Consider the following 24354-nt stretch of genomic DNA (forward strand, 5'->3'; position numbering starts at 1 on the left):
CCAGCAATCATTAACTTAAGGTAACTGGTAAGAAAAACTAACGAAGACATGAGCAAAAACAAATTCTGCGCAGGGATTGATTGGGATCTGGTAATGCCATTTCTGGAAGTCTGGTTTAGGTAAATTCAAACAGAAATTAGAAAAATAAAATGAAAAGGAAAAAATTGCAGTGTTGCATAGAAAGAATTGGGAATAGGGGAGTGGGAAAAAATACTTGTTCGTGCAGTAAGTTGTTAGAGACATGGTGGGCTGAATAGTTCTATAATAAAATAAGGATTAATTTGATTGCTTGGAGTTTCTGCTTCACAGCCTTCAAGCATCAAAAGTTTATCTCCCTCAGAAAATTAAATTTGAAAAAGTCAATGGCTGTTAGAAAGAGTCAGCTGAATGGCCTTTTTCACATCTCATACTTTATGCAGCTCAGTGACTAAGTTAATAAAATGTGCGTTCCCTCACTGTCTCACTGGCCTTGACCTCTCTTCAGCAATTATTGACCTGATTCACAACCTTTTCCTCTGGTCCTGCAATCAATATCGTCTGGCAGGAAGACAGAAGCCAACAGCAACAAAGCAAATGGCAAAAAAGATCTGTAGTGGCAACCCATTTAGTGAGACCGCAGTTTTGCAGTCTGTGTAATAGATCCTCCTTTCTCACCAGCACTAACGTGCAATGCATTGTGATATGGAATCACTTTGGGTGGAAATAAGGAAAAGCAAGAAAGTAAAGTTGTGGGTGGGAGTCATCTATAGGTTCCTGAAGAGTTGCCTCACTATTCAGTAAAATATAAATCAGGAAATAATGGATGTGTGTAAGAATAGCAATTGTCATAAATGAATTTAATCTGCATATCAACTGTACAAATTAACGGCAAGAGCAACATGGAAGATAAATTTGTTGGTTGCAACAGTGATAGAGTGGGTGTTGCACATCCTACCCAAGAACAGTCTATTTTATATCTAGAAATGTAAAATGAGCTAGAATTAATAAAGGCTTTCATAGTTAAGGATCCTCAAGGGTGTAGCCATCAGAGCAAGATAAAATTTCAAGTTCAGTTTGAGGGAGAGCAACTTGAGTCTCAATCCAATGGTAAAAACAATGACTGCAGATGCCGGAAACCAAATTCTGGAAAAGCACAGCAGTTCAGGCAGCATCCGGGGAGCAGGAAAATCGACGTTTAGGGCAAAAGCCCTTCATCAGGAATACAGGCTTAGTGCCGGAAGGGTGGAGAGATAAATGAGAGGAGGGTGGGGGTGGGGAGAAAGTTGCATAGAGTACAAGAGGTGAATGGGGGTGGGGATGAAGGTGATAGGTCAGGGAGGAGGGTGGGGGAAGGTAGCAAAGAGTACAATTGGTGGGTGGGGGTGGGATGAAGATGATAGGTCAAAGAGGAGGATGGAGTGGATAGATGGAAAAGAAGATAGGCCAGTAGGACAAGGCATGGGGATGGTGTTGAGCTGGAAGTTTGGAGCTGGGGTGAGGTGGGGAAGGGGAAATGAGAAAACTGGTGAAGTCCACATTGATGCCCTGGGGTTGAAGTGTTCCGAGGTGGAAGATGAGGCGTTCTTCCCCCAGGTGTCGGGTGGTAAGGGAGCAGTGGTGAAGGAGGCCCAGGACCTCCATGTCCTCAGCTGAGTGGGAGGGGGAGTTGAAATGTTGGGCCACAGGGCGGTGTGGTTGATTGGTGCGGGTGTCCCAGAGATGTTCCCTAAATGGGAGGCGTCCAGTCTCCCCAATGTAGAGGAGACCGTATCTGGAGCAATGGATACAATAAATGATATTGGTGGATGTGCAGGTAAAACTTTGATGGATGTGGAAGGCTCCTTTCGGGCCTTGGATGGAAGTGAGGGAGGAGGTGTGGGCGCAGGTTTTGCAATTCCTGCGGTGGCAGCGGAAGGCGCCAGGATGGGAGGGTGGGTTGTTGGTGGGTGTGGACCTGACCAGGTAGTCACGGAGGGTACAGTCTTTGCGGGAGGCGGAAAGAGGTGGGGAGGGAAATATATCCCTGGTGGTGGGGTCTGTTTGGAGGTGGCCGAAATGGCAGCAGATGATTTGGTTTATGCAAAGGTTGGTAGGATGGAAGGTGAGCACCAGGGGGGTTCTGTCCTTTTTACAGTTAGAGGGGTGGGGTCTGAGGGCGGAGGTGTGGGATGTCGATGAGATGCGTTGGAGGGCATCTTTAACCACGTGGGAAGGGAAATTGCAGTCTCTAAAGAAGGAGGCCATCTGGTGTGTTCTGTGGTGGAACTGGTCCTCCTGGGAGCAGATACAGCACAGGCGGTGGAATTCCCAATTCCTCCACCTCCGCCAGAGAGTCATAGAGTCATATAGATGTACAGCATGGATACACACCCTATGGTCCAACTCTTCCAGATATTCCAACCCAATCTAGTCCCTCCTGCCAGCACCCAGCCCATATCCCTCCAAACCCTTCCTATTCTTATACCCATCCAAATGCCTCCTAAATGTTGCAATTGTACCAGCCTCCACCACTTCCTCTGGCAGCTCATTCCATACACGTACCACTCTCTGCGTGAAAAAGTTGCCCCTTAGGTCTCTTTTATGTCTTTCCCCTCTCACCCTAAACCTACGCCCTCTAGTTCTGGACTCCCCAACCCCAGGGAAAAGACTTTGTCTATTTATCCTATCCATGCCTCTCATAATATTGTAAACTTCTATAAGGTCACCCCTCAGCCTCCGACGCTCCAGGGAAAACAGCCCCAGCCTGTTCAGCCTCTTCCTGTAGCTCAGATCCTCCAACCCTGGCAACATCCTTGTAAATCTTTTCTGAACCCTTTCAAGTTTCACAACATCTTTCCAATAGGAAGGAGACCAGAATTGCATGCAATATTCCAACAGTGGCCTAACCAATATCCTGTACAGCTGCAACATGACCTCCCAACTCCTGTACTCAATACTCTGACCAATAAAGGAAAGCATACTAAATGCCTGCTCACTATCCTAACTACCTGCGACTCCACTTTCAAGGAGCAATGAACCTTGAACTCCAAGGTCTCTTTGTTCAGCAACACTCCCTAGGACATTACCATTAAGTGTATAAGTCCTGCTAAGATTTGCTTTCCCCAAATGCAGCACCTCGCATTTAGCTGAATTAAACTCGATCTGCCATTTCTCGGGCCAATGGGCTGACTGGTCCAGATCCTGTTGTAATCTGAGGTAATCTTCTTCATTGTCCACTACACCTCCAATTTTGGTGTCATCTGCAAACTTACTAACTGTAACTCTTATGCTCGCATCCAAATCATTTATGTAAATGACAAAAAGTAGAGGATCCAGCACCGATCCTTGTGGCACCCCACTGGTCACAGGCTCCAGTCTGAAAAACAACCCTCCACCACCACCCTCTGTCTTCTACCTTTGGGCCAGTTCTGTATCCAAATGGCTAGTTCTCCCTGTATTCCATGAGATCTAACCTTGCTAATCAGTCTCCCATGGGGAACCTTGTCGAACGCTTTGCTGAAGTCCATCTAGATCACATCTACTGCTCTGCCCTCATCAATCTTCTTTGTTACTTCCTCAAAATACTCAATCAAGTGTGTTAGACATGATTTCCCACGCACAAAGCCATGTTGACTATCCCGAATCAGTCCTTACCTTTCCAAATACATGTACATCCTGTCCCTCAGGATTCCCTCCAATAACTTGCCCGCCACCGACGTTAGGCTCACCGGTCTATAGTTCCCTGGCTTGTCATTAACACCTTTCTTAAACATTGGCACCACGTTTGCCAATCTTCAGTCTTGCGGCACCTCACCTGTGACTATCGGTGATACAAATATCTCAGCAAGAGGCCCAGCAATCACTTCTCTAGCTTCCCACAGAGTTCTCGGGTACACCTGATCAGGTCCTGGGGATTTATCCACCTTTAACCGTTTCAAGACATCCAGCACTTCCTCCTCTGTAATCTGGACATTTTGCAAGGTGTCACCATCTATTTCCCTACAGTCTACATCTTCCATATCCTTTTCCACAGTAAATACTGATGCAAAATATTCTGTGGCTCCACACATTTTCTGTGGCCCCACACAAAGGCCGCCTTGCTGATCTTTGAAGGGCCCTATTCTCTCCCTAGTTACCCTTTTGTCCTTAATATATTTGTAAAAACCCTTTGGATTCTCCTTAATTCTATTTGCCAAAGCCATTTCATGTCCACATTTTGCCCTCCTGATTTCCCTCTTAAGTGTACTGCGACTTTCTTTATACTCTTCTGAGGATTCACTCGATCTATCCTGCCTATACCTGACATATGCTTCCTTCTTTTTCTTAACCAAACCCTCAATTTTTTCAGTCATCCAGCATTCCCTATACCTACCAGCCTTCCCTTTCACCCTGACAGGAATATACTTTCTCTGGATTCTTATTATCTCATTTCTGAAGGCTTCCCATTTTTCAGCCGTCCCTTTACCTGCCTCCAATCAGCTTTCGAAAGCTCTTGCCTAATTTGCTCCCAGGAGGACCAGTTCTACCACAGAACACACCAGATGGCCTCCTTCTTTAGAGATCGCAATTTCCCTTCCCACGTGGTTAAAGGTGCCCTCCAATGCATCTCATCGACATCCCACACCTCTGCCCTCAGACCCCACCCCTCCAACCGTAATAAGGACAGAACCTCCCTGGTGCTCACCTTCCACCCTACCAACCTTTGCATAAACCAAATCATCTGCTGCCCTTTCTGCCACCTCCAAATGGACCCCACCACCAGGGATATATTTCCCTCTCCACCCCTTTCCACCTTCCGCCAAGACTGTTCCTTCCATGACAACCTGGTCAGGTCCACAACCCCAACAACCCACTCTCCCATCCTGGCACTTTCCCCTGCCACCGCAGGAACTGTAAAACCTGCGCACACATCTCCTCCCTCACCTCCATCCAAGGCCCTAAAGGAGCCTTCCATATCCATCAAAGTTTTACCTACACATCCACCAATATCATTTATTGTATCCGTTGCTCCCAATGCGGTCTCCTCTACATTGGGGAGACTGGACGCCTCCTAGCAGTGTGCTTTAGGGAACATCTCTGGGATATCCGCACCAATCAACCACACCGCCCTGTGGCCCAACATTTCAACTCCCCCTCCCACTCAGCTGAGGACATGGAGGTCCTGGGCCTCCTTCACTGCCGTTCCCTCACCACCTGACGCCTGGAGGAAGAATGCCTCATCTTCTACCTCGGAACACTTCAACTCCAGGGCTTCAATGTGGACTTCACCAGATTCCTCATTTCCCCTTCCCCCACCTCACCCCAGTTCCAGACTTCCAGCTCAACACCGTCCCCATGACCTGTCCTACCTGCCTATCTTCCTTTCCATCTATCCACTCCACCCTCCTCTTTGACCTATCACCTTCATTCCCACCCCCATCCAATCATTGTACTCTTTGCTACCTTCCCCCACCCTCCTCCCTGACCTATCACCTTCCTCCCCACTCCTACTCACCTATTGTACTCTATGCAACTTTCTCCCCACCCCCACCCTCCTCTCATTTATCTCTCCACCCTTCAAGCACTCTGCCTATATTCCTGATGAAGGGCTTTTGCCCCAAACGCCGATTTTCCTGCTCTTCGGATGCTGCCTGAACTGCTGTGCTTTTCCAGCACCACTCTATTCTCAATCCAGTGTCCTCAACTTAAATAAAGGCCATTACAAAGGTGTGAAAAAACAGTCACCTTAACCGGGCTGGGAAAATAGTCTAAGGGGAAAGTCAGTGAATGACCAGTGGCAGACATTTAATCAGATATTTCATCATTAATGAGGCATGAAGATTGAATGTGAGTGAGAGGATAAAGGTGTTTTAGTATCATGAGTTTGCAAGTATGGAGCTATTACTATAGAGGCTTTATTATCAGTCAGAGGGAAATATACAGTAAGGGGATTAGGTATCCATTGAGACTATACTAAATCTACCCCTTTCCCTTTCGGAGATACTGATCCACAATATAAAGGAACATGTGGGTGAGTGGTTGACATTGGTATCCTAATGCCTGCAGAGAAGGCGGCAGTGGAATTGACCTGAAAGCAGAAAAACAAAAGTGCAGGTGCTGCAAATCTGAAACAGAAACAGAAATTGCTGGAGAACCTCAATAGGTCTGGCAGCATCTGTGGAAAGCAAGCAGAGTCAATGTTTCAGGTCCAGTGACTCTGCTTCAGAACAATAACATAATAGTGCAGCTCTGAGGATAAAGGCACTCACAACTAAGAGGATATATTATGACATCTTTCAGTTTTAGGGTTCCAAAGCCATATAGTGATCTAAGAAACAAGACAGTAACCTTTGCAAGTAAGACTCAATTTATTTGTAGAATGCAAGGTGACAAATGTTTGTCTCCTCCCTAACCAATGCCCAGTGTCTCCCAGCTGTCTTTGTAATTAATCAATATCCTTAACCTGAGTTTCCATAATCTTGATAGTTTGAATAATAAAGGTTAATATTTTCCCCTATAGGCCCTACCACCCCAGAGATGGTCACCATGTGGGAAATATGCTCATGGTTAGCTTTGGGGTCGCAATTTGATGAACAAGTAACACGTACATCACAGAATCTGATGAAGTCCATTACAGACTAGATATCAGATAGTCTGAAGACTCTTGGACACCAATCCATCGAGCCCTATGCTGATGATAGGCCACTGATCATGACCAGGATAAACTTTCTGGAAGTATAAAGTTGGAAGAGAAACATCTGGTCTCGCTGCCAGAGATCATGGACAGCACTGCACGAATCATGAGCCATAGATTCTGTCATGTGTCAGGCGTGTGAGCACATGGCTTTATCCATGGAGAGGTTGATGAATGCCAAGGAGGATGAGATCCTGGAGGTCACTCAGCTGCTGCTGTCTATGTTTTTGAACCTAATTATCAATGTACTGAGTAAATGGTTTGAGCTTCAAGAGGTTAAGGCTTAACTCCTACCTACTCCTACTCCTTGTTTATATGCAGACCAATCAGAACTCCTTAAATGGACCACTGGAGGATTCACCAACTGCATATGCTTTTATAAATAATACTTATCTTAATGTCAACTTAATCGTTAAAAAAATCCTGTTCCTCCCAATTCTTTTGCACAACTGCAGGTCACTGCCTACTCCCATTCAGCACACCTCACCCTTCCAACCCACAATCGTCACCCACCCCCTTCCAAAATCCATCAGCAGATGTTGCTAGTACTTCCAATGACTCAGTGTCTCAGCCTCCAGTGATAGATACTGGTCACTTTCCCAAAATTGAGGGTAAATTGATTCATCTGTTCATTACCTATTTGGTCCCACTCTCACTCATTAATCCTTTACAACCAAGAGCTGTCTCCCTATACTCCCCCCGAGCACAGTTTAATTAATAATGCATTTTTTACACAGTAAGGCTGTAATGAAAATGCTGTTCAATTCTTGGTTGCGAGTCATGCCTGAGGAGAGCAATGAGAATTTACATTGAGCTTTGCTACTTTGATGGCTCTAAGTGGGGTACATGTATAAGACTTAAAAAGATGCTGCATACATTATTCAATAGTCCATTAGTATAAGAAACTTAAATACTAAAAAATGAAATAAGCTTTTGACAATTTTTTTTCCATGTAACGTTGGTCAATAAAATTATTTATTGACAAGTTAGTTATATATAAATTTATATTAAATGCATTCTGGCTACCTTTGCCAGTTTCCCTAGGTTTATAATCACTGCTAACTGCACCATTTGCACTCAGATGAGCATTAAATTAAATAAAAATAATACTGATTAGACTGTTTTCTAAGAAACTGTCGAAATGCATGCAGTAATTGCTGATAATTTCTTAAATTATTCAATGAAAATGTAAAAGATAAAGTCACCATACTTCCAAGATACTTCTAAGATAGGAGTGGAGTATGACACCTAACCCAGAGCTCAACTGCTCCTGTGCACGGAGAGCATCACCAATGTCCAAGATAAAAGTCAGAGAGGACCCCTAGCCTTAGCGTGACTCGGACTCCCAGCCTCAGTGTGGACTCGGACCCCAGCCTCAGAGTGAACTTGGACCCCTGGCCTCAACGTGAGCTCAACCTCAGCATGGATTTGGAATCCTACCCTCACCGTGGCCCCAGACCCCCGGCCTCAGCGTGGACTCAGATCCCTGGCCTCAGTGTGGACTCGGACCCCAGCCTCAGAGTGAACTTGGACCCCTGGCCTCAACGTGAGCTCAACCTCAGCATGGATTCGGAATCCTACCCTCACCGTGGCCCCAGACCCCCGGCCTCAGCGTGGACTCCGATCCCTGGCCTCAGTGTGGACTCGGATCCCCGGCCTCAGTGTGGACTCGGACTCCCGGCCTCAGCGTGGACTCGGACTCCCGGCCTCAGCGTGGACTCGGACTCCCGGCCTCAGCGTGGACTCGGACTCCCGGCCTCAGTGTGGACTCGGACTCCCGGCCTCAGCGTGGACTCGGATCCCCGGCCTCAGCGTGGACTCGGACTCTCGGCCTCAGCGTGGACTCGGACTCTCGGCCTCAGCGTGGACTCGGATCCCCGGCCTCAGTGTGGACTCGGACTCCCGGCCTCAGTGTGGACTCGGATCCCCGGCCTCAGTGTGGACTCGGACTCCCGGCCTCAGCGTGGACTCGGACTCCCGGCCTCAGCGTGGACTCGAATCCCCGGCCTCAGTGTGGACTCGAATCCCCGGCCTCAACATGGACTCAGACGCCTGCCCTCAGCCTAGACGCAGACTCCTGGCCTCAGCGTGGATTTGATTCCCAGCACACCAGGCCTCGAGATGAAGCCTGGCACGACGTGGGTTGGAAGGGGTGTTATTCTGGACTCCTTATTTATCTATATTTCTAATTTATTGCTGGACTTTTTATTTCTTTAATTTTGTAATATTTTGCCCTATGAATTTGCACTTAAGAATCTGTACCTAGGTACCTTTATAATAAAGCTAATTCGAAATCACTGAATAGAGACAATTAGTGGTGGTTTAACCATGTCACAGGAAAGGGGGGAGGTTGAGAGAGACTGTCCTTCCTCACAAACCAACCAGCCAAGCAAATGAGTTCACTGACTCCACTAAATTCTGAAGTAATGCTGTATACTGTTCTGCTTAAAGCAACCCTCCAATTCAGAAGAAGAAACTGAGGGACACAGGCCATGTAAAACACAACATATGACCAAAATCTTAAACCTGACAATTTATTTGCCTCTGTACTTGAGCTTTGATCTACTTAGTTTCTGAATTAACTTATCAACCACAAGTCAATTCAAGTATAGTGTTGTTGCTGATCCTAAAATCTTTCAGCACTGAAGGAGATGATTTGGCTCAATTTGTCAGCGCAAACACTTAGCAAGAGCTATCAAATTAGGCACTCGCTGCTCTTCACAGTTCTGCACAGGAATCCCCGTCAAGTATTTATCCAATTCCTTTTTGAAAGTTGCCCCTGAAATTGCTTCATCACCTTTCCAGACTGTGCATTCCAGATGATAACAATTCATTGCATTTAAAATAATTTCCATCTCACTTCTCTCCTTAAAATTTCATCTGCTCTCTTTCTGCCCATTTCATCAGTCTGCCTTCCATACTGTGTTGCTATCTTCACTATTTTTTTGAGTTTTATATGTTTGCAGACTTTGAAGTTATGCCTGATATACCCATGTCTAGGTCTTTATTCCATACCAAAACATAATTCTCATACCTACCCTGAGGCAATTGATTTCACACTTACCTCGAGTCTGAAAAACACACCGTCACCATTACTTCCTGTTTTCTGTCATTTTGCTAATTTTGTACCAAATCTGTTTCAATGTTGTTATTAATCTAAAATGTGATTTTACAATTTTACAAGTCCACCTGCATCATACTGCCCTCACTAAAGCTGTGCTAATTGATTCCAGCCTCAGGTGACTGCCTGAGTGGAGTTTGTACATTCTCCCTGTGGCTGCGTGGGTTTCCTCTGGGTGCTCTGGTTTCCTCTCACAATCAAAAGATGTGCAGATCAGGTGAATTGGCCATGCTAAATTGCCCACTAGTGTTAGGAGGGAAATGGTTCTGGGTGGGATACTTTTCGGGGGTCGGTGTGGACTGGATGGGCCAAAGGGCCTGTTTCCAATCTGTGAGGAATCTAAACTCAATGAGGTTAGTCAATCACAATTTGCCTTTAGTAAATCCACACTTTCTATTACCATTTTCCAAGTGACACAATTTTCTTGTGGATTATAGTCTCAAAGGGTGGAGTAATGGGTGTCTTGGCGACTGACTGGAAAACTAGCAAGACTCAGACATCACCTCTTTTTGAGTAGGTCTGGCACATCTTGTGCCACTCAGGAACTTAAAATGATAATTCCCAAAATGAAGGACCTGACCTGATGATGGAAGCCCTGCTCATTAAGAACTGCTGACCAATCAGAGGCTGGCAGCTTCTTTGTACTCAACAGCATCAGTATGATAGCGGTGGCTGCTTCTGGTAGTACATTGACCCAATGATCCCTTTGTGTGGTGGTGGGAGAAGGTATTGCAGGATTTGGATCATGGGGAAGATGTGTGATAGGTGTGAGCAGCAAATGCAGGTGATGGCTTAATCAGACACGAAGTGCCTGAAAACAAGGGACTCCCACTCCCCCTGCAGGAAGTCCACAAATAAACCATTAGGATTTTCTTGTCATGTTCCCCATGTCGTGAACACCACACCATTACTCGGTTATTAGCAATATTGACTAGTTAAGATTCTCTAGTGGGCCCTTAGCATGTCTACAGGTCTTCCCACACCAGACTTACTCAGGGCGCAGGTAAAAAAAGACAGGGGGTCACACCCACCAAGTTCTGACTCAAATAAACCTCCCTCTGCAGCCAATTTGCAATGCGAGAGAACATAAGATTTGAACTCAACAGTTTATCCACCACTGACATTCGGCTTGACCGGCCTGTGATTCCACAGGTTTCTCCCTCAGCTCTTTTTTTAAACAGAAGTAAAATATTTGCTAAACTCTAATCTTTTGGCACCATTCCCTCATCAAAGGAGAAACAAAAGATTGTAGTTAGAGCCTCTGGTGTTTCTACAACATTTTCTTCAGCAACCCAAATCAACACAGACTAGAGAATGTTAAAGCTCCACTTGTTCTCTCTCTCTCAATGTAAGAAATGCTAATAATGAGGTAATTACTTCCTCCAGAATGAAAACAAAAAAAGCTATGATGAACAGTTTTCATGAAGCATTGTAGTTGACGATTTAGCTTATTATATTTGAAAGTTGACATATTTTTATCTTTAATGTGATACTATGTGGCAGTAAATGGTTTCCCCTGATGAGCAGTTGCAGAGAATAAGAACATTTATAGTATTTAAATTGATAAACATTTATTCTTGCAGGTTTTGAAAACCTTGTCAAGCCATGACAATAAAAGAATATGATCCATGAGAGACAGATAGTTCAAATCTGTTCCACACAGTGCACAAGCTTAAACATGTGAAAACTATGTAAAGAATGTAAAGTGCATACTGATGTAAAAGAGTAATGACAACTAAAGGTTACAGAATAGAAAATAATTTGTTTACTACAGGTTCATATGCTTATTTAGTAAATTATAAAATTGCCATTTGTGCACTGAATTATTTAATTTATGAAAAAAATCATCCAGAAATGTTTAAAGTTCAAAGTAGACATAAATACTAGCTTTAAAAAAAAACTAGAATATTTTTACCAAAAGTGGACATGTGAAGGATTTAGATAGATGTTCATTCACCAAAAAAAAATTAAAACAGAATCTCACATTCTTTCGAGCTACCATGACTCTATTCTGCCTCTGTTTAGATTTAGGGCCATTAGACATATGGCCATTCAGGAGAATATCAACTAACACAAACAGACAGATTGGAATTGGGAAAGCAAGGTAAATTATGCAAAATATCTAAACTACTGGGAATAACTTGGCTCAAACTTCATCTCAGACAGGCTACTTGCTGTTCAAATCATTTCAGCAAAAAGGAGTTATTTTTACATAATGATTTTGGTGAGGATGCACTGCCTGAAAAACCCGTGGGCCGGAAATACCATGATTTGAAAACTCCCACCCATGGAGAAGTTGAAATTTTGTTTAGATTGATAGCTGAGTCACCTTTCTTACCAATATTTATCTATAGTGTTCATCATCTCTTCATTTCCATGTCCTGTTATCCCACTTTGGAAATTGTTCTCAAAAGATTCTTGTGAGCCAGAAAAAAGACCAAGCACTTAAGTGTCTCATAGATGTCATGACAATAGGTTGAAATCCTGAAATACTCAGGGCATTTTTAAGCCCGAATTCCTATTTTTTTTCCAAAAGTGGAAGACTGGTACAATGACAAAACCGAAGATTCTGTGTGGGATCAATCAATGAAATGTAACATCAACTGGTATCAAGCTAGAAGTCAGCTGGCTAGCAGCTAGCCAAAAGGAAACTGGACAGCAAAAGAACTGTCTCATGTCCTGAATAGTGGAATTCAATTACTATCAAACAGAAATAGAACTACAGAATTGCAAGAAATCTGAAAAACTAAGGATTCTTCACAAACAAGTCAGAGGTGTGTGTGTGCATGTGTGTCTGTGTGTGTGTGTGTGTGTGTGTGTGTGTGTGTGTCTATAAGACACAAAATGGCCTCCAAGGGCTAAACAGAAGTAAAACAGTCTGCAACAGAAATAAGACAGCTTGCTCCACCATTTAAGTACCTTTGAACAGGGCAACTCCAACGTGAATGGGAGGCCCTATTATAAGCATCCATCCAACACAGTTTGAAAAGAGGATATCTAAGGATAGAAGCAAGTTAATTAAAATATGACAATTGATTGATTCCAGCCTCATTAATAGAAGGATGTTGTCCCATTAGGTGAACAACACCAGTTAGCACAAGGCATGTAAATCTTAGTCCATGAACCAGTCAGCCTAACTCACTAGTCAATAAAGTGTGGCACTAGAAGAAGCACAGCAAGTCAGACAACACCCAAGGAGTAGGAGAGTTAACATATCAGGCAGGACCCTTCATAAGGACTGGAGAGAGGGAAGTGGTTTGAGAAATAAATAGGGGCAGGATTGTGAGGCTGAGGGGGAAGGTAAGTGAGATGGCGATAGTTGGATGAAGATGAGGAGGTGATTGTGATCGGTTTGTGGGGAGGGTAGAGTGGATAGATGGGAAGGAAGATGGACAGGTCGGTCAGGTGAAAATGGCAGTGCCAAGTTAGAGGGTTGGATGTAGGATGGGATGGGGGAGGGGACATTTGCAAACTGGTGAATTCGATGTTGAGGCTGTGTAGGTGTAGGTTCCTGAGGCAGAAGATGAGGTGTTCTTGTCCCTGTTTGTAGGTGGCCTTGTGTAGGACGCCCAGAATGGACATGTCATGGGGGGAGTGGGAGAGGGAGTTGAAATGGTTGGCCACTGGAAGGTGGAGTTTGTTGGTATGTATACCCCTTGTTCTCACTGGTGCTGTTCACCTAATGGGACATCAGCCTTTCGTTAATAAGGCTGGAATCAATCACTTGTCATATGTTAATGAGCCTGACTCATTAAGCAGCTATGAAAATAACAGGTAAAGTAAATAATTGTTTCTTTGAAGTTATGCACAATCTTAAGAAATAGATTCTAGCCAAAGATTCTTCAGATAATCATAGAGATAAATTTCAACATAACTATATATAACCAAAGTATAACAGAAGCATTAGGGGAAAAGCATTTAAACATAGATGTGACAGTTTTGGGAAAAACTTTCCTTTTCTCTAAAATGATGCCTGACACACCCTCAATGAAATAGATTGTTCACAACTTAATAGTTAAAAAGTGCTAACAATAGGAGTAACTGTAATACTCTTCAATACTATGAATCTTATAGCAGTTAGTTCAAACCAACTGTCTTTTGTACCATAAATACACCATAAATACTCAAGTAATAGTTGATCTTATGTAAAAGTTGACACCTTATTTTTGGTTAAAAATCTGGAATTTTCCGTATATCTTGTAAAAAAAGTCGATCCTAGTTCTTCACAGATAACAGATCAACATTTATGAGTCAGTGTGCTGGCTGTCACACTCTGCTCCAGCATTCTAGTCTGCCGGTCATCCCGCTCCACTCAGGGTCTTCCAGTCCACTGTCAATGAGCACCACTCCAGGTTTTCAGAATTACCATAATTTTTTTCCGATCAATGGGGCTTCTACTAATGACATGGTAAGAGTTTTGATGGACATGAATTTCAGCCACTCTAAGGTAGTGTCCATGAACTGGTCAACCCCATAAATTTAACCTTGAAAAGTAGTCAAAAACATTTGGGTATTACTCAAATATATACAATAAGAGGTATAATGGAATTTGATGGAGATAGCATATGGAATACAATGAATAACAGAATTCAAGCAGTCTTTAGAAAAAACCAGGTCTAGGACAGGCCAGAAGGAGTATGACCAGTAACTTTGGAATGCGAATTAATAGGATGCGTAGAAAGATCCCAAGGCCTGGAGATTACAATTTCTGTCAAATCACCATGAGATCGTAGGATCCTGGGTTTGTCCATAGGAATGCCCATCACTGATTATGTGTTTCACAGGATTGTGTGTATAGAATAAAGGGAAGAACATGGTGACCATGTTGTATGTGATTATTGTAACACCAAATATATAATATATTTCACTGTAAAAATCAGAGTCTGTCACTGATCTCTTTCCGGATCTGAGCCATAGATTAAGAGAACGACTGGATTCTCATATCAAGGCCAGATTCAGGGAAGATCTTTGGCCCTCTCCCTGCATTAACCAGTTATTGTTTGAATAACAGTCTGGCACTACCTGAATCATGCGTGCCTCCTGAGTCTTTGTCCCCAGTCAGGGGTTTATGCTCCTACAGAGTGAAATTAGATTATTTTTAAACATTTGGCCTGGGAGAAAGATGCTTACAATGGAAGGGATCTTTTGAAATTAATGTGGTATCAACCAGGTTGTTTGGGTGAATACACCTAAAAGCTTCATAGTTTGGGCATCTCATCTAGAATCAGAATGAATAGTGGAAATTTGCCTAGGGTTTCCTCATAGTAGATAAGATTGTAAAGTAATTGTAAAGTATTGACAGATTACTGACAAGGGAGGCAGAGGCATAGTGGTAACGTGACTGGACTAGTAATCATGAGTCATTAAGTCAGGGACCCTGGGTTCAAACCTCACCATGGCAGAGGTGAAATTTAAGTTCAAAAAAACCAGTCAAATGGTGACTGTGTAAGTATCATTCTTGATACTCATCTAGTTCACGAATGACCTTAGAGAAGGAAATCAGCTATTGTTACCTGATCAGAACTTAGATCAGATTGAAGCTTAAGTACATTCTCAAAAATGGCATAGAAAGGCACTTAGTTCAAGGGTAAATAGGAATGGGCAATAAATGCCAGTGATGTCCACAATCCATGTAAGAATTACAAATATCTTACTAAAACGTCAATTACCTTATTAAGCTTTATATCATGAAACCAAGTTGTGTTTCACACAAAAAACTAGGAGGAATTTCTCTGTTACTCTCCTCCAAATTGTGTCGGGTAGTGGTGGGAAAATTGAGAGGCCTTTGAAATGAAAAAAATGCAGAATATAAAACAGAAACCAGATCCACTACTGTAAATTTTCCATCCAGCAGTAAAACTACAAACTCACTCTATTGACAACTAACTCAGAAGTGTTGGTGGACCATGGCAGGAGTAGATGTCCTAACCAAACTCTTCTGGCATGAGAAAAGCAGAATCCATTTTTTCCAATATTCCATAAAAATTGTAAATTTTTGTTGTGTCACAGTTCATGAATTTCACAAATGGCTTTCTTCAAGGGCAAGCCAAGACAGTGTATAAAAACAAAATATTTTCTCATTGGGGTTTCAGAGTTGTGCCTAATTTTACTGCCACACAGTGTCCACTGAGACTTACTTTTCAGCATGGGTTATCGGATTAGAATTAAAAGCAAAGGTTCTCACTGACTTTCCTCTCTCTGGTTAAGGGTGTGCAGCCTAAAAGGAACTAACTGAGAGCACACTGTGTATTGATCTTGGAGACTTCCTAATTTCTGTGCCTCATGCCACAATTGGAAAAGATATTTTCCACTTTATTTTATTGGATCTTGCTCTAAAAAATAAATAAAGTTAGAAAGAAGAACAAAACAGGTACTTATTAGCAATCTATAACAATAAAAAAGTAACGAACAGGTAACACACAAGCAAATCATCAACAGGAACTAGTCTGTCATGTCACACACTTCATTATAAAAATGTGCATTGCAGCACTTACAAGAGGTTCTCCGCAGATGGGCATTATGGAGTCTTCTACAGTTAATGAAGACCTAAGATGACTGTTGGAATTGACCTGTAAAAGAAACAACAAACTCTACTTCAATAATTCAAGAATATAGTAAGGACTTTGAAACATAAAAACATAGAAAATAAGAGCATGAATAGACTATTCAACCCTTCAACTAGAAGAAAGTGAGGACTTGCAGATGCTGGAGACCAGAGTTGAAAAATGTGATGCTGGAAAAACACAGCAGGCCAGGCAGCATCTGAGGAGCAGGAGAATCGACGTTCCCTTCAGGAATGAGGAAGAAGGGCTTATGCCCGAAACATCGATTCTCCTGCTCCTTGGATGCTGCCTGGCCTGCTGTGTTTTTCCAGCATCATATTTTTCAACACTATTCAGCCCTTCAAGCCTGCCTCAACATTCATTATCATCTCAGCTGATCATCCAACTCAATAGCCTGTCCCACTTTTTCCTCATTATCCATTGGTTCCTTTAGCCCCAAATGCTTTATCCAATTCTTTCTTGAAATCAAACAATGTTCTGTAGTAGTGAATTCCAGAAACTCACCACTCTCTAGGCAAAGAAATTTCTCTTCACCTCAATCTTAAAAGGTTTACCCCATAACATTACACAGTGATCCCTAGTTCTGGACTACCCCTGCCAATAGGATCATCTCTCCTCCAATTATCTGTCTACTTACATTAGAATTTTACAGGTTTCCACAAGATCCTCCCTCATTCTTCTGAACTGCAGTGTATATAATCCTAATCGATTCAACTTCTATTATGTCAGTCCTACTATCCCAGAAATCAATCTGGTAAACATGCACCACAATCTTTCTAAAGCAAGAACATTTTTCCTCAGAGAGGGAGACTAAAACTGTACATAATATTCCATCTCCATGCTCTGTATAATTGCAGCAAGATTTGCCTGCTCCTCTAATCAAATCATTTCACTATGAAGGTGAACGTACTTTTTGCTTTTTACCACCTGCATGTTTACCTTCAGTGACTGGTGTACAAGGACACCCAGATCTCATTACCCATTCCCTTCTTTCAATTTATAGCCATTCACATAATAATCTGCCTTTCTGTTTTTGTTACCAAAGTGGTTGACCATATATTTATCGATATACTGCGTGTGCCGTGCATTTGGCCACGCACTCAGATTGTCAAAATCACACTGAAGCATCTCTGCATCTTCCTCTTGGCGCACTCTTCCACATAACCTTGTGTCATTTCCAAATTTGGAGATACTGCATCTCATCCCTCATCTAAATCGTTAAAATTAATTGTCAATAGCTAGGATTTTAGCACTGATCCCTATGGCACCTCAGTAATTAATGCCTGCCAGTAGGAAAGAGACTTATTTATTTCTGCTCCTTGTCTGCCAAGCAGTTATTGAGTTATGGAGTCATAGAGATATACAGCATGGAAACAGACCCTTCAGTCCTACTTGTTCATGCCGACCAGAGATCCCTTATGAATCTAGTCCCAGTTGCCAGCATTTGGCCCATGTCCTTCCATGTCCTTCTACACTCTCCTATTCATATATTCATCTTAAATGTTGCAATTGTACCAGCCTCCACCACTTCCTCTGGCAGCTCGTTGCATACATGCACCACCCTCTGCATGAAAAAATTGCCTCTTAGGTCCCTTTTATATCTTTCCCCTCTCACCTTACACCTATGCTATCTAGTTTTTGTACTCTCCCACCTTGAGGAAAAGACCAAGCCTATTTTCCCTATTCATGGCCCCACCTGATTTTATTAACCTCTAGAAGGTCACCCATCAGCCTCCGAAGCTCTGGGGAAAATAGCCCCACCTCTCCCTGTAGCTCAAACCCTCCAACCCTGGCCACATTTCTTTTTATCCATCTCAATATTCTACTCCCAAACCCACACACTTTAACTTTACATGAAAATCTCTTATCTGGGACTTTGTCGAATGCCTTCTGAAAATTCATACACACCAGATCCACTGGCTCCCCCTCAACAACTCTCCTAATTACATCCTCGAAGTCTTGACCTGACACATAAAGACACAAAATTATACCTAACAGCTGTATTTAAATCCAGTTTTATAAATATTAGCTGTTAGCCATGTGTTTTGCTTAATTGAACTGAAGGTAATTTTTGTTTCTGTTCTTTCTGTTAACCCCCATCTGAAATGATCACTGATTCACCAACTTTAAACATCCTTTGATTGTTGCTCAATATTTTCTATTCTGAATATCAAGCATGCATAACATCAGAAGATGAAATAGCCTGAATTTCTCCTCCCATTGGTAGGTATGTGGAGTGAAAGTGCCAAAGCTACCTCACATCAAACCTTGCACCGAGTTGCATATAAAGTAGCTACTTTGGTGGCATCAATCAATGGAAGGCACTGTAGTCAAGTTTTACTGGAATCTGATGTAAATGCATCTTCAAAACAGTGCTATTAGTCAGACTCAGTGATGAAATATCAAATAATTGCAAATGCTTTTAAGAACAAAGTGTTTTTTTTAATGTTGCAGATTAGATTAGATTCCCAACAGTGTGGAAACAAGCCCTTCGGGCCAATCAGTCCACACTGACCCTCCGAAAAGTAACCCACCCAGTCCCATTTCCCTTTGACTAATGCATTGAACAATATGGGTAATTTAGCACGGCCAATTCACCTGATCTGCACATCTTTGGGCCCTGGGAGGAAACCCATGCGGACACAGGGAGAATATGCAAACTCTACACAGACAGTTACCCAAGGCTGGAATCAAACCTGGGACCCTGGTGCTGTGACGTAGCAGTGCTAACCATCGTGCCGCCCGTGTTGTCACAGAATCAGGAAAAACATATATCACTGAGGCTACAGATCCAGAGATAACTATAGAAAAGATCAGTGGGTGTGTCTCCTAAATGAAAGAAGTACTCAAAGTGAATAATTATAACTTCCATCACCTTGCAAAAAATGAAGGTTAACAAATCAGCAGTCAATTTTAAATCTCTCCTGAAATCAGGAAAATATAGCAGATAGAATGAGTCTAGGCCAATGCAATTTGAACTATGTTCATCCTGCACAGACTGGGATTAGTAACATTTTCAGGTATAGTTTTTGTCTTATTATTCAGGGCAGGTCCTTGGAAATCTAATAGCATGCTATTGCCAAGATTAGAATGGAAGATAGTCTAATGGTGCATTAATGGCACTGTATCAATACTTAAGTATAATTTACTTGCATCATACTAAATATCCCATGGGCAATTGGTTTAAAATTTCAAAATAGCTTACCTTGGGCAATCTACTTCATACACAATTAATCATTAAAGAGATATGGATTCTGTCCCTTTAGTCTGGAATTATCTTCGTAGCTTATCAGCAGAAAGTATGAAATGGTGCAAATATAATTTTAACAATATTATTAACAGTTTTTAATCTGTGGACTGCTATGCTGAGGCATTGCCTCAGGTGGTGGGCCATTGCACTTCCTTTGGATATTAGCTGGATATTAATCATTAAAGGGTACAAATTATTAAGGAACATACATCCATCATAAGGGCAGAAGTGTAGATGTTTGCAAATGCTTGTAACAGTGTTCAGCGCCATTTGCAAATCTGGAGCAAACTGTGCTCACATATAACAGACCTGGACAACATTCAGGTTTGGGCTAAGACCATAATATATAGGAGGAGCAGTAGGCCATTTGGCCCACTGAGTCTGCTGTGCTATTCAATGAGATGTTAACTGATCTGATAATCCTTAAATCAAGTTTCCGACCTTATCCTCATCGCCTCTATTTCTTTACTGATTAAAAATCTATTGAATACAATGTGTTGAATATAATTAATGATTCAGCATCAACAATCCTCTGTGGGAAAGAATTCCACAAATTCACTACTTTCTAAGAGAAATTCTTTTTTTCCTCAACTACCTACTTCTAACACTAACATTATGCCTTCTGGTCACAGCTCTCCTAAAAGGAAGAAGCAACCTTTGATTTGGATTCTCTACAGCATAGAAACATGCCCTGTGGCCCATCAAGTCCAAAGTGACCCTCTGAACAGTAACCCACCCAGACCCATTTCCCTCTGACTAATGCACCTAACACTATGGGCAATTTAGCATGGCCAATTCACCTGACCTGCACATCTTTGGACTGTGGGAGGAAACCCACACAGACATGGGGAGAATGTGCAAACTCCACACAGACAGTCACCCGAGGTTGAGAATCAAACCTGGGACACTGGTGCTGTGAGGTAGCAGTACTAACCACTGAGCAACCGTGATTAGGAGTTAGGTTTATTGTCACGTACATTCAAGTATACACATACAGGAATACAGTGAAAAGCGTGGTGGATTAGCTAACTAATAGAAGACAAAGGTTCTGGTGCCATCTAAGAATACAAAAGACAAGATTAAAAACAGAAGCAGAAATAAAAGAAACAAACAAGTCTCTGAAAAATCAGATATAATTTGATAAGGTCGCTTCTCATTCTTCTAAACTCCTATGAGTACAAGCCCAACCTACCAAACGTCTCTTCATAAGACAATCCCTCCATTCCTAGAATTATCCTAGTAAAGTTTCTCTTGACTGTTTCCAATGCCAGTATATCTTTCCTTAGATACAATGATTAAAACCATTCACAGTATTTTAGGTGTGGCTTGACTAGTACTTTGTATAATTTTAACAAAACCTCCCTATTTTTCTACTCCATTCCCTTTGAAATAGACCAACAGTCTATTTTCCTTCTCTATTAGCCACTGAACTTAGGTACTTGCTTTTTGAGATTCATGCATAAGGAACCCCAAATCTCTCTTAGCTTTCTGTAGTGTTCAACATTTAAATAATATTCAGCTCTTCTATTCTTTCTACCAAAGTGTATAACCTTGCACTTTCCCAAGTTATATTGCATCTATCAAGTTTCTGCCCAATCACTTAGCCTCTTTATATCCCTCTGTCAATTCTTTGTGTCATCCTCACCACTTGCCTTCTCACCTATCTTTATATCATCTGAAAACTTGGTGATACTACATTCAGTATCCTCATCCAAGTCACTAGTATATATTGCAAATAATTGGATGCCAGCACTGATCCCTGCAGCAATCCACTTAGTTACAGGTTGCAATCTTCAAAAGACCCATTTATCTCAACCCTCTGTCTTCTATTAGTTAGCTAATCCTCCATCCACACTAATATAGCACCTCCAACATCATGGGCTCTTATCTTATTAAGTACCTTATGTGTGGTACCTTACTGAATACCTTTTGGAAATCCAAATATATTACATCTATGGGTTCCCTTTTATTTACCTCTCTTGTTACCTCCTCAAAGGACTGTAATAAATTTGTCAATCATGATTTTCCTTTCATGAAGCCATGCTAACTCTGCTGTATTTTACTTTGTATTCTGAAATGTTCCACTATTACATTGTTTACAGTAGATTTTAACATTCTCTGAATTACAGATGTTAAGTTAACTGGCCTATATTGATATGTGCTGATAAGTGGCAAGTAATATTTATGCCACATAAGTATCCAGTAATGGGCAACCCAAAAAGAGAGAATCTAACAATTCCTCATGACATTCAACAGGATTACAACCACTGAATCCTACACTATCAATACTGTGAGGTCTACCATTCTCCAGAAACCTATCTGTATTAAAAAGCTGCTGCTACAAAGGGAGAGGCATGGAATTCTGTGGCAATTGACTCACTTGCTGATCCTCCTAAGCCTGCCACCATCTCCAAGATGGAGGTGGGTACTGAAGATGCTGGAGATTAGAGTCAAGATTAGAGTAGTATTGGAAAAGCGCAGCAGGTCAGGCAGCATCTGAAGAGCAGGAAAATCGATGTTTCTGGCTTCCTGATGAAGGGCTTTTGCCCTTTCAATTTTGTCAATTTTCCTGCTCCTCAGATGCTGCCTGATCTGCTATGCTTTTCCAGCACTACCATCTCCAAGACACCAGTCAATTGTGTGATCACATATTCTTCACTTGCCTAAATGAGTGCAAATTCAATAATACTCAAGAAGTTCAAAACCATCCAGGACAAAATATCTCCCATTGATTATCAACTTATCCATCAACTTCAACATTAATTTCTTCTACTGATGACTCAGAGTGGCAGAAACACATATCATCTCGAACATGCAATACAGCAGTGGGCCAAGTCTCCTTTAATACCACAGAGGGTACAAAGATCAGCAGATACACAGAAACATTACTCACTACAAGTTTCCTTCCAAACCACATCCTCATTTGGAAGTGTAACACTCTCAACATTCGAGTCATAGAGATGTACAGCACGGAAACAGACCCTTCAGTCTAACTCATGCATGCCAAGAAATGGAGATTGGCTTGTAAAGGTTATCATTGAACATGAGTGGAATATAGCTGAAAGGGAGAGAGCAAGATTGCAAACAAGATCTCCTGTCTACACTGGAGATAAACTGTGAACAAATGTGTTGACCTGGATCAAAATCCTGGAAGTCTGTCCTTAACAGCACTGTAGTGTACCTCCGCCTTATGGGCTGCAACAATTTCAGAAGGCAGCTCACCACCCCTCCTCTCAAATGAGGATGGGAACAAATGTGGCTTTACCAGTGATGTCAACATCAATGAACAATTTTTTAAAAATGTTACGGTATCAGCATCAACTGCCACAGTGGTCCAACTCTGAATGTCTTCTCCCATCAATGCCAATAATGACTACAGTGACTGATCTGTGGTTGCAATTCCACTTCAGAGTTCCCATTTCAGTCAATCATTGCAAACAATCATTTCCATGTGATGGAAATCCACCCATCACTGATAAAAATGCCAGGAAAACCAGATGAAACCCTTAAATGACCATTTAAAGTGTCTCAATTTACCTCTGGCTGGGAGTATATGGAATTTAGATTTGTTCACTTTAATGTAGTTGTGCCTGTAAAGAGATATTGGGATTCTAGAGCAATCACTCTTGCAAGTATTGCTGTTCACCAATGCTGTCGTTGTAAGATTTACCAAAATGACCCATATTTCTAACTTACTCAGGGTTTAGAGCTGCAAGGTGCAAACACTGCCATGTGTTTTACTGCCATGACACAACTAATTTAAAACAAAACTGGGGTGATATTCCAGGAGCTGAATTATTTTGAAAGTTATTGAGAAGTGAATTATTTCAAGACTGATTTCAAATGGTATATATATAAAATACAATATAATGAGGCCACGAAATGGAAAAAATCAGCTTTGCAGGTGATTTATAGGCAAATGGCAGTTCTGGAGTTTATTGACACTTGCTAAATATTCAGAGTTGTACACTAACTTGCACTGGATTGTGTCTTTGAATGATCATCAAAGAAAACAAAGGCCTCAAAAAGACAGCTCATTCAAATTTAAAGCAATCATGACATTTTTAATTGAAATAAAACAAAAACACATAAATGATAACCTTTTGCTCCTGATTCCTAAAATGAGTAGCAAATAGTGCACTCTCCATCCCTTTTATGTTTGATGAAATAAATGGATAGTTTCAGCACTGAAAATTAAAATTGCAATTTTACTTTGATGATAAAATCTTCAGGAGCATGTTATGCAAAATACTAACAAGACAATGGGCCATAATTTTCCAGAAGCAGGATGTTTTGTTGGGGGGTGGGGGAACGTAGCTGCATGGATACCCACCCATAACTGATGTTTTGCTGAATAAGGTAATTAAAGCCCAGTTGAGACCTATAAATATCTCTGATCAATTTGTTCAGACATGTCTTGCCAAAACTCTGGTGCAGGTGAGATTTGAATCAGACTTTCTGGCCCAGTGGTATACTGAGACATATATACAGAGTCAAATTGGAATATTTCAGTCAGGCTCCAGATGAGGGACAGTTTAGCTGCATATAGTTGTCCTTTGAGTGCCAGACTAGGGAGTTTGAGTTCCAGATTCTCCCTGGATTCAGTCACTCTTTGGAGGAAATCTCCATGGCAAAATGGCTGCCAACTACAAAGCCATTTTTCAGTTCAATTTTTAAGTTAAAGGAAAAAAACACCTGTGTGTTTGCGTGCCTGCTCTCTGACTTACCTTGAATGGCAACCTGTTGTTTTCAAATTAGATAGTCTTCAATGAATCCTCTGCTATCTGTC

General features: G+C 41.9%; 1 protein-coding gene across 5 annotated transcripts in view; it reads right to left on the reverse strand.

The window, feature by feature from the left end:
• The window catches only part of mctp1a (multiple C2 domains, transmembrane 1a), a 631196-nt gene that overhangs the window by 515092 nt on the left and 91750 nt on the right, over nucleotides 1–24354 (reverse strand). For all 5 annotated transcript variants that reach the window (XM_072583109.1, XM_072583115.1, XM_072583100.1 and 2 more), the window contains exon 2: nucleotides 16247–16321. In XM_072583109.1, the coding sequence (XP_072439210.1) occupies nucleotides 16247–16321 (75 nt within the window). The remainder of the gene's footprint in view (nucleotides 1–16246; nucleotides 16322–24354) is intronic.

The sequence above is a fragment of the Chiloscyllium punctatum genome, chromosome 2, assembly GCF_047496795.1.
Source record: "Chiloscyllium punctatum isolate Juve2018m chromosome 2, sChiPun1.3, whole genome shotgun sequence".
Lineage (NCBI taxonomy): Eukaryota > Metazoa > Chordata > Chondrichthyes > Orectolobiformes > Hemiscylliidae > Chiloscyllium > Chiloscyllium punctatum.